The sequence below is a fragment of the Triturus cristatus genome, chromosome 5_2 (assembly GCF_964204655.1).
Source record: "Triturus cristatus chromosome 5_2, aTriCri1.1, whole genome shotgun sequence".
NCBI classification, from domain to species: Eukaryota; Metazoa; Chordata; class Amphibia; order Caudata; family Salamandridae; genus Triturus; species Triturus cristatus.
This window is the reverse complement of record NC_140588.1, coordinates 1,077,257,146-1,077,272,248: the sequence shown is the minus strand read 5'-3', so window position 1 is coordinate 1,077,272,248 and position 15,103 is coordinate 1,077,257,146. Positions and strand designations below refer to the sequence as shown.

Genomic DNA, 15,103 nt, shown 5'->3' with positions numbered 1-15,103 from the left:
CCATGCAATGTTCTATTTCACCACAATCTAAAGTTAGTTTGCGTACCATAGTAAATTACTTTGTTGTTCTGCCATGCAATTTGCATTTTAGTCCCACGTGTATCCTGTGTTTATCAAGGTGTAAATGTTGGTTAGTAGTCTCACTTCAAACTAATTAGTACGAGTTAATTTTTAGAATGATTACGTAATTGATTTCATGCAGAATAGAGGAGGTATACAAATTTTGTTTTACCTGCTCCATCACTATACATGCAGAGCTAGTGTTAACAATGCATTATGATGCAATATTTATGTTACTCGTGGGTAAATTATGTAAATGTCACAGTATTACCCTTGTATTGAAAGGCAAACCTATTAACTACTTCTATTCACCTGCCTATTAAACAAAACGCTTCATAGCCTTTAAAAGAAGCAGCCACTGTTCAAATCTTATATCTTGGTCTAAAATATGTTAATTCGCCATTGACCTTAACGGGACACCCTTTTCAACGACTGATTGACAGGTGTGGGATTATAGGTCCATAATTAGATGGCAGACGCCAGTTATTGCAACGCTTCGCTATACACGTCATTACGTAACAGACGTCTAGCGCTTGGGAGGGGGCTTGCCTGGGCGTCATCACGCCACAGGCCCCGATCTCCCCCATTGGGCACTATCCAGTGACGCCAGGGCGTGTGCCTGACGTCCGTCTCTGGTTGTCTGTGTGCGCCGCTAGGCTGTGATGTAAGGACGCCGTACGTCGTCAGCCCCTCCTAGTAGTCCCAGTAGCACCGCTGCGGCGCTGCCCCGGTGCCTGGGTTCGCGGCGCTAGACATGGCGGAGGCTACGGTGGCCGACACCAGGCGCCTCAACTCTAAGCCCCAGGACCTGACGGACGCCTACGGGCCGCCCAGCAATTTCCTGGAGATCGACCTTTTCAGCCCGCAGACCGTGGGCGTAGGCAGGGCCCGTTACACCAGCTACGAGCTGCGCATGCGGGTGAGGGGCATGGCAACCGTAAACGGAGGGAGGGCGGGGGCAAGGCCTGTCCTTAGGGGTGAGGGGTAAATGTAGGAAACTGAGAGGCGAGGGCCAGGGGTTCAGCCGTTGGAGAGCTACTGCACCAGAGAGGAATTGTCCCTGTGTGTCAAACCGGCCTGGGGTCCCTGAGAAGAGATGGGGCGATAAGATGTCCTAAGAAAGGCAGGAGTGAAGCTGACGGCAAAGGAGTGTGATAGGTGCCCTGAGAAGAGCAGGGGCTGGGGTGAAGCTGTATACACACTGTAAAGAGAATGGGGGGACAAGGAGCGGGATAAGTAGGAGAGGGAGAAGGTCCTGTACCGGTGCTCCTGAAATCAATCCACATACAAATTAAGGTAACAGTTCCTAAAGAAATATATATGCCAGTATGGTCTACTAAGCAGGGAAGAAAAAAGGGGGGGGGGGAAATGACAAGTCCACACACACAACCTCACACACACACAAGACTACTTGTCATTTCCCCCCCCCCCCCCCCTTTTTTCTTCCCTGCTTAGTAGACCATACTGGCATATATATTTCTTTAGGAACTGTTACCTTAATTTGTATGTGGCTGGGGTGAAGCTGACAGCAAAGGAGTGGGTGATAGTATCAAAGCTGACAGCAAAGGAGTGGGTGATAGTATCTTACCATGAGAAGGGCTGGGGTGAAGCTGACAGCAAAGGAGTGGGTGATAGTATCAAAGCTGACAGCAAAGGAGTGGGTGATAGTATCTTACTATGAGAAGGGCTGGGGTGAAGCTGACAGCAAAGGAGTGGGTGATAGTAACTTACCATGAGAAGGGCTGGGGTGAAGCTGACAGCAAAGGAGTGGGTGATAGTAACTTACCACGAGAAGAGCTGGGGTGAAGCTGACAGCAAAGGAGTGTGATAGTAACTTACCACGAGAAGGGCTGGGGTGAAGATGACAGCAAAGGAGTGGGTGATAGTAAAGTGCCCTGAGAAGAGCAGGGGGTGAAGCAGACAGCTAAGGGGTGTGTGATGGTTAGAATCCCTGAAACGAACTGGGGCTGAAGCTGACAGCAAAGGGGTGTGCCATGGTAAGATGCCTTGAGGAGAGCAGGGGCGAAGCTGACAGCAAAGGAGAGAGCTATAATAAGATGCCCTAAGAGGGGGCAGGTGGCTGGGATGAAGCGAGTAGCAAAGGGGTGTGCAGTGGTCAGATGCCCTGAGAAGAGCAGGGGCTGGGTGATAGCAAGATGCCCTAAGAAGGGCAGGTGGTGGGGGTGAAGCTGGCTGCACAGGAGTGAGTGATGGTGACATGCACTGAGAAGAGCAGGTGCTGGAGGCTGCCTGGCATCAATGCAAAGAAGGGAAGCAGCAGGTGGGGAGCCTGGGAGGTGAAGGTTTGTAGTGGTTCAAATGGGGGAAAAGAGAAGTGCAGGTAATCGCCAAATTGAATGTGACGGGGTTTTAATGAAGTTCAGATTTTCTAGGTGAATGTCATTGGGCTGGTGGTCTTTAAATGTGGTGAGACGTGCACTCCAATTTTTTTTCAGTGTTTTCTCCCCCTAATAATCCCTTTTAAAAATTGGGCCTAATACACATGTAACATATCTTTTTTGTTTATGAATTTGAAGAAAATACCTAGGTTCTGAAAGTAAACTTGTGAAAAATTCCAGTACTATCATTACGTACCTCTCCAGTAGTGCTGAAGTTTCACCTGCCTCAAAGATAAAATGGTGCATCTTTGTCACCATTGCCCAAACAATTGTCTAAAAAGCCACACGCAGGTGCTACAGGTAGTTCAGACTGTTTGCACTATTGTTGATCTATGGTTGAAATCAAGCACACTTCAAACGTTCTCCAAAACTGGTGCGGTGGAATTGGGCTACAATTTGCTAGTATTCATCATGGAGAATGTTTTCTCGCGGTTTCTAACCCAAGAACTATATCATTTAAGTAAGCCATGCACTACCAGTAGATTTAAGTGCAATTGTAACATGGTTTAAAGTTACACGCTTAGAAAGTTCTATATGGACTAATATTGATTCGTGATCTTTGGTTGATCAGTTATCGGTAAATCAAGCTATTTAATCTAGAGCATGCATTTAAGTTGCCGGCCCGGTAATGAGAACGCCTCTTTTGTCTTGTATTCCTTTTTCCGGTCTATAACAAGAAGCCAGTGATTACAGGTCACAGTGTCTTACTTTTATGCCTCTCTTAGTTGCTTTTGATTTCTCGAGTATGTGTATGCCATCCTATTTTGATGAGAAAAGCTCTTCTTGGCACTCTCATATTTGACCAAAAATATATATTTAATCTAGCTGGGGTATTGATGTAATTGTGTCCTGCATCTTGCTGGTTAATTGAGAATAGTAAGATTGGAACTCTGGTGCCTTGTACCCACAACTGACAAGCAAAACATGAGACCACATTTTCCTTCTTTACACCAGATGTTATTTTGCAGATGTACTTTAAATTCTGAATACATACACTGCGAGAATTGCAGCATTTTCTGATAGCTACGAGAATAGAAAAGGTTCCTTGGTAATTTGAAGTGCCCAACATCCTGTTCTTCTAGACAGAACAGTGAAAATGATTATTTTTGCACAATAGTCAACTTTGAAATTAAGCGCATGATTAGTAAATGTGTTTAGTTATTTTGGGATGATAAATGAATCATAAGTCTTTTCTAAATAGGGTCTTGAAGCATACATTTTAAGGAAGCACACTGAGACACAAACTCCCACATAATCTAAATAAGATGTCTCTTCAAAACCCAGGTGAAATGAGAAGAAACAGGAGCTGCTCAGAGCATTAATAACAAAAAAAGGAGAACGGATATAAAAATAGGATGCAAGGTGGTATGATTTCCAGCAAAAAGTCATTTCATTCTTTGAAAGGAAAAACTGAGCTGTTATTCTCCAAGGGCAAGGTGTGTATTCCAGACCCAGGGTACTATGGACTAATTGTGACTTCTCCGCTTGATCATGCTGTGTGATCACGGGTAACTCTTGTCCCTATGCTTCAGTTCCGATATCTGTTAACACTGTGAGAGCTTACAGTGGGTTAAATGTCGTTCAGTGCTATATAATTAAGTGAAGGTAAGGTAGTTAGTGTAAGTTACTCATTTTAACATAAAGTTGAATTGGCCTCTGACTGAAATTAGTTATTGTTGACATGAGGTAGCTTGATTTTTTTTTTTTTCTTCAAGGAAAGATCCACATGTCACATTTGCATTGCGCATGTGCTGCAAGGGAACTGCTCAGGATTAAGATTTCACACTAAGGGGGCGATAGTGGTGTGGTTCGGATGGCTCCCATCCTGAACCGCATCGTAATGTGCCCGTCGGATTCCTTTCCGACCTCCTCATTTTGATGGAGGCGGTGGGAAAGGAATCCGACCCGTCATTCTGGATGGCTTCCGACTGGCTCAGAGAGCCCGTCCGCCGGTCCGAATGCATCAAGTAATCTGAAGGGGGTGGGCAGGCTTTTCCGCCCTTGAGAATACGGTGACGTTTTCAGACCTGTTTTCCATGCCGGTCTGTCTGACATGGAAACTATGTTGGAAAGCGTCTTTGGGGGCCCCTAGGAGGGTGGCCTTGGGTGCACGGAAGCCGAGGGAGTACCTACAGTGCCCCCATGTTGATCCCTACTGCTAGGATGAACCGCACCTCCCATTTTACTATGGTTCCTGCATTACAGCCGGAATGCATGCTCCCATAGTAAAATGTAGGAATGCGACCGAACAGTGTTCGGTCACATCCTAAAGGGGTGGTCGGGACCGCTGACCGGGTGTCTGTCGGTCCTATGACCAATGTGGTGTCGGGTGGAAGTGATTCCGCCCAACATCGTAATGAGGCCGTAAGTCTCACTCCACATGAAGTAAGAAAGTATCTACTGGGCATATAGGATTCTCTTTCAATCCACCATTTTTTGGGGAACGTTCCAGGCTGCCAATATGCTCTTACCCAGAAAAGATTTCAGGTGCAAATTTTGTTCATAAGACGAAAATTCCCTCAATTGTTTTGGTTGATCCAGGGCAGCTAATTTTCAGACACTCTGACTTAAACTTGAATGTTTATATGCAGGTTGGGGGTGAGGCCTTGCTGATGCAGTTTCAGGAAGAATACATGACGGTTTTGTGAATGTTTAATTATCCTTATTTTACTGTGGCTGGGTACTGGGCACACAAGTCCAGTTCATGCTCCCTTGCAGAATTATTTCCTAATTATTATTCTTGCCTCTGGATCACTCTCAAAGATAATTTTTAAGCCTGGCCATAAAACAGCTTAAGCTTTTTGTGATTGCATGTAACCAGAATGCTAGTACGCCTTTTGTGGAATGGCAAACATTTGGTTTTGCTAATGCTTGCTTTGTTTCGTATGGGCTTTTGCAAAAACGTAATTGTTGGGGGAGCTGTTGAGCCCTCGTAAGTATAAAAAGATGACTAAAAGAAAAAATGAATTCTTAAAAAGCTCCCATTTCCTTAGTATCCTATATCATTAAAGTGCCCATATTGTGGGTGGATGTGTTCCTCGTGAAAGAACAAAATTCTGTCACTCACATTAAAGTTATCAGGTGGCTGAAGTGGGCTGATCCACGGCCCAAGCTAAAAGCTCATTTTAACAATAAATTTTGTCATCCATTTTTTTCCTCAAAATCGTTTTGTTTGTTTTTTGCATTTCATTGTATAATACAGTACATATGTATCAGATATCATGGGTAATAAACATCATGCTGGTTACAGATCATGGTGTCAGTTATAGCCATTTCATAGAGCATATCCCATCTATCAGTCCAGTAAGTAGCCCCGCTGAAGTGCAGAGGTACATGGGAATAAAGCATGTGTCAATGAGAGACGGTCTGTACTGAAGACCGGACGTGAATTCTCAACGCCAGCCCTGTGGGTGAATTGTTGTTAAACTTGCAGATAACGATCAGAACTCTTCAAACTGGGGAGTAGAACAGGGGTACACTGTGTCCAAAATGGTATTGTATAATCGGGGCCAGCGGGTGAACACTTCCGTGTTGAGCTGCTGAGTGCGCGGTGCTGTGTAAAGGAGCAAGGACCTCCGATCGGGAGCGGTATAGGAATCGTATGCCCCAGGCCACTGTCCCTGGCCCATTAAGTGCCTATTCTACAGGGGCACTGCTGTGTATACCACGGTATGCGCATGTACCGTGGGGGAACCAGCGTTCTGGGACAGTGGCTCCTCCGCTGCCTCCTGAAATTTTGTCTCCCGTTAGTCTCGTTTTAGGATAAGTATATATATTTTTTTGTATCGCAAGGTGGAGTACCGGGAACTGGATATGGATTTCAACAAGAAACCGGTGTTTAAAATACTAGTTTTTGAGGCATTTTTTCAGTTGAAAAAAATAAATTTGTTGGGTAAGGGGCATTTTTAGGTCGAACCTACCAGACAGTGCAAGCATTCTAGTTTTAAAAGACCCATTGGGCTTACTAAGGAACTGTAGGGGTTTACAGCTCGCCTTTTGCAGCCCTTGAATAATCTACTCGACCTAAGTATAATGTACTTGACCCGTAAACTGGTCTCAAATCGTCTGATCATTGGCAAATATTTTATTTTGCAGTTTTCTTCATTCTCACACTTGATTGCATCTTCAAGTATGTGAGTCCAGCATTTCTGCTGTACAAAACTCTTTTGTTTGATTAAATGGACCAAGCATTGGACCCATGTGTAGTAAGAATCTAGCCCACATACATGGTACAAATGATCCCACACAATGATTACCACACAAGAGAGAAGGGAGGCAAGATGCAACCCTACTGTCCTCCAAATCAAGAAATTGCTAACCACAAGAAAGTAGGATGCCCATAAAACAGAATGCGCAGGACCCGGGTCAAGCACTACTTACTATGTGAGACTGTTCAGTATGAGAAGGCCATCCTTAATGGATAATAGCTTTGCCATCAGGGCTGGGACAGGAGTGTTTCTCAGTTCATGTTTAAACTCTCACTTTTAATGAATATATTACTAAAGCATGAAGCGCACTGTTATTTACAGACCGTAAATTTCTATGAAATGGCAAAAAAATCTTCCCACTACCTTGCAGCTTTACTAATAAAACTATATAGTGTATGAACAATAATATGTGAAAAGGTTTCAGAAAACATATTTGCCATTTGCGCATCACACAAGTACAAAAATGGGCTTTCACAACTGCTGAAATATATTTTGAAATGTTTGTACAGTTTCCTTATTAGTTATTTAAATGTGATATGAATAACATGATACCGTACAGTATTTCATTTCACACTTCATACAGCAGTTCAGAAAGTTCACTTTACAAAATCCTGGAACTCGGCAGTTGGAGAAGGAAAAATAATTGTACACTGACTTCTGACCTCTGTCTGTGAACACAGAGCAAATATGACAAGATAAAAACAATATTTAAAGGCATCTTTATTGCTCCTTCCCTTTCTGACTGAACAGAACACCTGTTCTTTGTCAACTTGCCAGGTAGGGCGATTAGGTCCTAAATAAATATAGCTGGACCTTGATAAAATCTGACTCTTCATTTGTTACTTGGCAAGTAGATTTTCAAAGCCTGCACTGTTTGTCATTGGATGGCTTTGTGAGTTGCTTCCTTCTTATTAGGTGACTTTCCTTGTCCATTGTGTCTGTCCTTCCGCTGCTCACGTTTAGAAAACGACTTCGTTTTTGCTAAAGCATTCCTTAAAATTGCACGTTTTCATCTGTCTCCTCTGTTTCTCCCTCCTACACTCTGTTGCTGTCCCTTGTTTTGCAAGTGCTCTCTTGTGTGCTTCTTTACTGCCAAACTCCCTGCCTCTCCGTGCTCCCTCGCTCATGTGCTTTCCCCCATCTAAGTATTGCTCTCCCTCATGTGCTGCTTTTCCCTGCCGCACCTTAATTGCCATTGTCTTTTTGTTTTCTGGGTTGCGGGATGAAGGCTGTAAATTGCTGCTGATCCAATCACTTTATGTGAAAGAAAAGCGTAACTTTCCTTTCTCTTTGTAAATTTTTTTTTTAACCAATGCATTTTGGCATGGTGCCTGCATCATTAGTTTGGAGTGCATGCATAATGGCGCATATGCCTGCTTAAGTCATACATGGACACACTTCCAAAATGTTGTAGCCATTGCCCCATATATTGTTTTGTTTATTAAAACAAAAAAAATGTTCCATGCAGTGCAGCAGCATCACTGAAACTCATTGTCAAATCCTATAGTTCCCAAAGGCCAGATCTGTTGGCTTTGACACTGCTTGTTTGATGTGAGTTGTTGCATATATGACAGTTTTTAGTGGTGTAATCTATTTGTGCTATTTTTAAGGGTGTGTTTGGAGTTTTTTCAGTTTTGTAATTGGGCGCTCACTGACTTTCCATGGTTTGAATGTGGTTATGAGTGAAAACCCTTATCCAATAGGAAGTGGTGAGTTTTTAGCATGTTTTTTTTTTTTTTTTTTAAACCTTTATTTATGCCAACATGGATCACAGCTATTCAGCCGACATCCCGTAGGTCCGGCAGCATAAGAACAACACATGAGAGGGTCCATAACTATAGAGCAGGAGTAACAAAGGTTTAGTTTTAAATTAAACCAAAAATGAAAAACAAAAGCAAGGCAAAGCATACAATAAACATGCGCCAGTTCTCAGTCGGGGCGAGGTCCCACTCCCATCAGCAGAGCAGTACAACACGCTAAAGAAGTGGGGGGGGGAAGCAGAGGTATGGACTCCAAGTTATAGTCAGTTTTACGTCCAAAGTTGGAAATAGAGCTAGGGGGACAGTTGCACATCTAACGTCTCAGTAACCGGGGGCACACAAATATCACCCCTATAATGGTTCCATCGCCCCCATATCTTATGCCTTCGTAGGGCGACCTCGGGCGCTGTACACAGTTTTGTTTTTAGCATGTTATAACATTTATTTTAGTCGAATTCCGAGCGTCACTTAGCTGATAAAGTTTCAGATCGCTTATGTGTGACATTTTCATAATTTCAGTGTAATGAGTGGCATTCGGCAACTGAGTGACACTTTTATCGCAAGCAAAAATCAAGCAATGAAGATAAAAATATCAGAAATTACCCCCATCTGAGCAGCAAGAAACACCAAGAAGATCTTAAAACTGCTGCAAAGCATCAGAAATGAAAGTGCACTAACATGACACGACACAGAGAGACGTGTTCCAAGCAGGCCTCTTGTTTCTAGTAGGAAGCCTCCTCTTCCACTCTCGCATCAGTAGCATCACTCTCGCATAACTTTTGTGTTAACGGGGAGCTCTGCAGCCAGCACTGAACTGTAGCTCACCTGACACTACACAACATTCCGAATGCCATCAAATTCCAGATGCAAAACAAAATAGAAAACAGGCAATAACGTACCTTTTTTTTTTTTTCCTTCTTTCTAATTCTTCAATGTAGTATGGGGGATGTGATGCAAACAATATTTCATGATGGAAAGGCCGAGGCTTCATAATGTAAAACAAGCATTTGCAATGCAATAGGTCTCGCATTTACGCGAGTTTAAGCTATTGGCATTGTAAATGACAATGTCTTGTATTTATGTTTTAAAAACCAAAACCTATATAAAGGGCTTTGTCAATTACAGTGCCAATAGCTCAAACTCGCGTAAATGCGAGACCTATTGCATTACAAAAGAAACTCTGTGTATTGAAGTGGGGGAAAGGAGGGCTGCTGGAGGCAGGCCTGGAGTTTGCGCATCCAAACGAAAGAAAGAACGGAAGTGTCCGATCAATGACCCAGCGAACGGTAATGTTGGCGCAGACTTTGCCCATAGTTTACCGGACGGTACCGGCAGGGTTCGATTGGAGACAAGGAAGGAGTTACACAAGTTGCTTATACTTCAGAGTGTTTCAAGTCCCTTGCACTTAGAATAGCCTGAACAGTGGAAGGAGAAAGGCTGTGCTCAAAGAATGGGGCGAGAAGGGGGAGTTCAGTCATGGGTGCTCCTCACTTGCACTTTGAGCGACTTTCGTAAACACCAGTTTCACTCCGTTTCGTTACAAAATTCACCCAGAAATAACACTTCGCCGCAGTTCTTTTTTAGCAACTTAAACTGGAATGAGCCCCTTCCCATTAACTGGCATCCAGCTGTAATGATCTCCCAACAATGAACACTGGAAATACCCCAGCCTGATATAGGAATTATTTCACAATGCGCCTCAGCGTGAAAGCCCCAAGTGAGAAGAGACCATATACTCAACGATTATGTACAAATTAAGTGCGATCTTGTAATTGACGACGGGTTCTCGGATTGTGTTTTTTTTTTTTTTTTTTTTTTTTTTTTGCTTCAAGTGATCGTTAAATCTATTTTGGGAATAATGGGATGTGTGCCACTTTCTGTATAGAAAAGCTATTATGTTCATAGTGTGGTATTTCTTGACTTTTCCAGGCAACGGGGATCACATCGGTGATTACAAATCTAGTATTTCACACATGCTAAAACTAGAAAATACAAATTAACTCAGTGATTGTTGCCCTTTATTTTGCCGTTATGCCACTACATTCATTGAACGTTTTTGGGGGTTGTTAGAAAGCGCTGTTGCTACTTTCCAGTGGTCTCGAAGCACTAAGCCATTCTACAAGCTGCAATTCGAGTGCACAAAGCCGCAGACCTTGCGTGCTGAATCTGTGCTAGCTGTGATGTAAAGTTATTGATGGACTCGAGGGTTTCTTTTAATACAGCAGTGTAGCCTCTGCATGCTGGTAGAAGATGTAGAGATCACACAGATCACAGAATATGTTTTTGAAAAGTTGATGAACACCTATGAAACTTCACAGGGTACAGGCTGTCAGAAAAAGACTTCACACTCTTAATACGTTTGAACGTGTCGTATAGGTGGGATTTGGAAACATGCAGATCCAGATATCATGGTCTATAACCGGGATACTCATGCGGCCTCCTGGAAAACAGCAGCACACGCTGCTGTTCAGGTGCTGAGCAGTAATATTTAGGAAAAATGTTAAGCAAGCATTTATTAACCCGCACATAAATTCTTGCCCGTTTAACATGTTTTTAGACCTCCTTACACAATCCCTGACCCACCCAGACCCTCTACTGCCACCCTGCTGGCATCAGTGAGGCCCCCGGTCACATTACAGACCGTACTTTGTGACCCCTGGGCCAATGTGTGTGAGTACCCATGGTCTATAATATGGAATGTTACTGTTCGACACATAAATAAGTAGGCAGTGGTAGCTTACTTCAAGTTTGGGTATATTGTCAATATCCTGCAGTGTAACAGTTTCCATCATATGCCTGTATCTGACATGAAAATGGAGCGGGATGTGGTCTTTAAGTTTAAATGCTATATTTTTAATTGATTTTGGTCGTAAATGAGCATGTTATTTTCAACCAAGTATGTCACTCGGTGCATTTTATTTATTTATTCGTTTTTTTTAAGGAGCGTTTGATGTGACCTGGTTTCAAAATATCAACGACTTGCAATGTTGTAGTGGGCTATTTGTCAGCAAGCGTCAGTGTGGGTGCAAGGTCAGATAGTTTGCTAGCTAGGGTTAGGGCAAGGTGATGATCAGAGAAAACTGAGGGTTGTCAGCGATGGAATAAACGAGAGACCTCAGATGAGGGAGACTTCACTGCAGCTGCTTACATTATCAAAGGAAGATTTTTGATTGTGTTTTTGAATTTGATCAATTATTTTCAGATTATTGTTTACCTTGGGAAAAACAAGGGATGCAAGTTATTGTGCTTGGGTTCGAACGGGTCCCTGGGGTTGGGTTCTCATATTTGATTGATTAATCTCAAACCTTTTCAAATCTATTTTTCGCGTACTTTTTTCGCAAGTTAAGACAGGATCTTTTGACTGCGAGGACTACATTTTTTATTTTATTTTTCTCTTAAATGTAGGGAGGAGGTAGAATTGGATTAAAAAAGAAAAAAGTGAACTTCGCTCAACTTATCTCAAGAGTTTGGCTGTGTAGGCAAAGACCAGAAGAGGACCATTTGAAAGCTTTGCTTTTGTCTGTGGTATTTTAGGTCTCGGGACCATCCGGTCGGCAGACCGGAAGTCCGGAGATTTAATGTCTTTGAGAAGAGGGGCTTGCACCCGCCCCTCTTCTCTCCTGTTCTCCATTGGCTGGCCTCTTAAATGCTGGCAAGCCACTGGAGAAGAGGTCCAGTCACTCCGATTATGCCCCGTCCTTTTCGGATCGGGGGGGCGTGTTTTTTAAAGAAAGTCTCATTCTCTCCTCCAGCCAATGGCTGGAGGAGAGAAAAGACAAACACGCCCCCGAATCCGAATCCGCCACTGCCTTTCTCCGAGGCATTTCTTCTTGACCTCGGAGAAAGGCAGTGGTGTGCTCGTCCGCTCCCCCTGCGTCCGGCTGCTGCTCTGGTCTCCTCACCTCTCCTCACCCTGTCCTCGGAGCGGCGCTGGTTCTATGGCGCGCTTGGCACGGGCCGCGCCCTTATTTATTGGGGAAAGCAAACCTCGGTGTTTAAAAAGCGTCCGTGTCAATAGCTGCCGGGTCTCGCGAGCACCCTCCGCTCAACAGGCCTCTGTGCAGGGGCATAGAGGCTCGGCTCAACGCGAGCTGCGTGGGTCGACAGACGGCCACAGACCGGAGGAAACTACCAGCCCAGGCCGCCCTGCACGATAGACTTTCTTTTATCTGTTTGAGAAGACACCCTGTGGGCAGACACTGTAGTCCGGGAAACCAAAACTGTGAGGCCCAGGCAGGCGCGAAGTTATGATAGGCTGCGTCACGAGGAGTAGAGCCAATGACAGTCGCCATATGCTCCGCCTGCGTGTATTCATTATTTCCACAAACACTACCCCCACAAAAAGTCCCAAGAAGGAAGACGTGTTAGTTAAGCTCGTTTACTTAATTGTTCGCTAACCGACTGTAATTTGAGATAGCTTAAAGAGTTAAAGCACGTGCTGCGGAGACCTTTTGTTTATCCCGTGTCTACACCAGCATCGGTGGTTAATGCACCGACAGGAGAAATGTATGTGACTGAAATCTGTGGTCAAAGATGTGTATTTTATGTAAAGGTAACTCTGGATTGGTGCGTTTGTAGTGATCCGGGTGTAACCTGGCGGTCCCGGTTATATTATTGTAAATTAGTAGCGAGTTCTGCACGCCCTGTAAACAGTGGTATCTAACCTATAGGGCACACAATGTAATCCAAGAACATAATACCTTACTCTGTCGTTATTTAGTCAAAGGTTGATAAAAAGACTCCACTAAGTAATAATAAACATGTATGAAGCAAGAACAGATCTGGTTGTGTTCCGTCCTATGTAAGGAGTCACTGGTCGTGTAATTCATGCACACATATCTGACATTCCTGTACAGCACATGCAGCCCCACATATGGCACAGCCACAAGGCGCTTATAAATGTCTTTTAGCACCGTACGAAGCGACAGACAAGTTTAACTTCATTCCCCATGGTGTGTTTTAGCTGACACGAAGGTGTAAATCGTTTTGGAGCCCATGTGTCACTCGACTGTTGCTCCCAGCGTGGTCACAGCTCGAACAAGTGACGTCTGGTTGTCCCTGGAGGAGCCACGAGTTACATACACAGACGGTTCAAAACCGGGGGGTCAAAGGGAACAAGTTTTAAGACCACACAGGGTTTGATCCCCAATTCAAATATCAATAACACAAAGAACCCTGAGGTCTGAAGTCACCAAAAAAGGAAAAAAGAAGAAAGACGAGAAGGTGGTGTGTAAATGACAAACAAAAAAAGCCCAATTCATGTAATGAAAGGGCAATCCCTTTTAAGGACGTAATCCCTCACTCACCCTGGGTGACATGCTTCATCATATGGGATTCTCCTCCCAGAGAAAAATCCTAGTTTCTCTGGGGGCTACGACCCCCTCTATGAGAGGGAGGAGCTCAGGGATGTTTTGATTGTGCACTAAAGGATAGACTAAATCCACATATGATGAGCTACGTATGAGTGAGGGGTGCAGTGCTAACCAATTGATAGTGCAGTGAAAATGTATTAAAACTAGTCACGGGACGGCAAGGAAGGTTCTCTTAATGCAACCGTACCGAAGCTAGATTAAAAACGTGAACACCACTGGTCGAAAGTAGGCCATGGTGTTTAACAATGAAAAAAGGTCGACATGTTTCAGCCTAAACGCCTAAGTTGGCTCGGCTTTCATCAGGACCAATAGCTACTGCAAAATGAAATAAGGAAACTGTGTGCTAACTACACAGAAAAAGGATACTAGGAACACCCAATGGTTGCTAGAAGGGTGTACGTCGCTTAGTCATCTCAAACATCACCCGTGAGCACTGGGCTTCAGGCTCATTTCAGCCGCGGTCCCCCGACGGATAGAGCGGTGTTCCCTTCCTGAGCGGATGCCAGGTGGAGGTTAGAGTCGCACCCACCTCCGGCTTCAGGCTCATTTCAGCCGCGGTCCCCCGACGGATAGAGCGGTGGTACCTTCCTGAGCGGATGCCAGGTGGAGGTTAGAGTCGCACCCAGTGCTCACGGGTGATGTTTGAGATGACTAAGCGACGTACACCCTTCTAGCAACCATTGGGTGTTCCTAGTATCCTTTTTCTGTGTAGTTAGGACACAGTTTCCTTATTTCATTTTGCAGTAGCTATTGGTCCTGATGAAAGCCGAGCCAACTTAGGCGTTTAGGCTGAAACATGTCGACCTTTTTTCATTGTTAAACACCATGGCCTACTTTCGACCAGTGGTGTTCACGTTTTTAATCTAGCTTCGGTACGGTTGTGTTAATAGAACCTTCCTTGCCGTCCCGTGACTAGTTTTAATACATTTTCACTGCACTATCAATTGGTTAGCACTGCACCCCTCACTCATACGTAGCTCATCATATGTGGATTTAGTCTATCCTTTAGTGCACAATCAAAACATCCCTGAGCTCCTCCCTCTCATAGAGGGGGTCGTAGCCCCCAGAGAAACTAGGATTTTTCTCTGGGAGGAGAATCCCATATGATGAAGCATGTCACCCAGGGTGAGTGAGGGATTACGTCCTTAAACAAAAAAAGCCCAATTCATGTAATGAAAGGGCAATCCCTTTTGTCATTTACACACCACCTTCTCGTCTTTCTTCTTTTTTCCTTTTTTGGTGACTTCAGACCTCAGGGTTCTTTGTGTTATTGGAGCCACGAGTTAGTCATCTTTTACGTCACT

General features: G+C 44.1%; 1 protein-coding gene across 1 annotated transcript in view; it reads left to right on the top strand.

Moving 5' to 3' along the window:
* The first annotated feature begins 696 nt into the window (after positions 1-696).
* The window catches only part of SNX12 (sorting nexin 12), a 54,047-nt gene continuing 39,640 nt past the window's right edge, over positions 697-15,103 (top strand). The window contains exon 1 of the mRNA XM_085608409.1: positions 697-979. Coding sequence (XP_085464535.1) covers positions 815-979 — 165 coding nt within the window. The 5' untranslated portion in view covers positions 697-814. The remainder of the gene's footprint in view (positions 980-15,103) is intronic.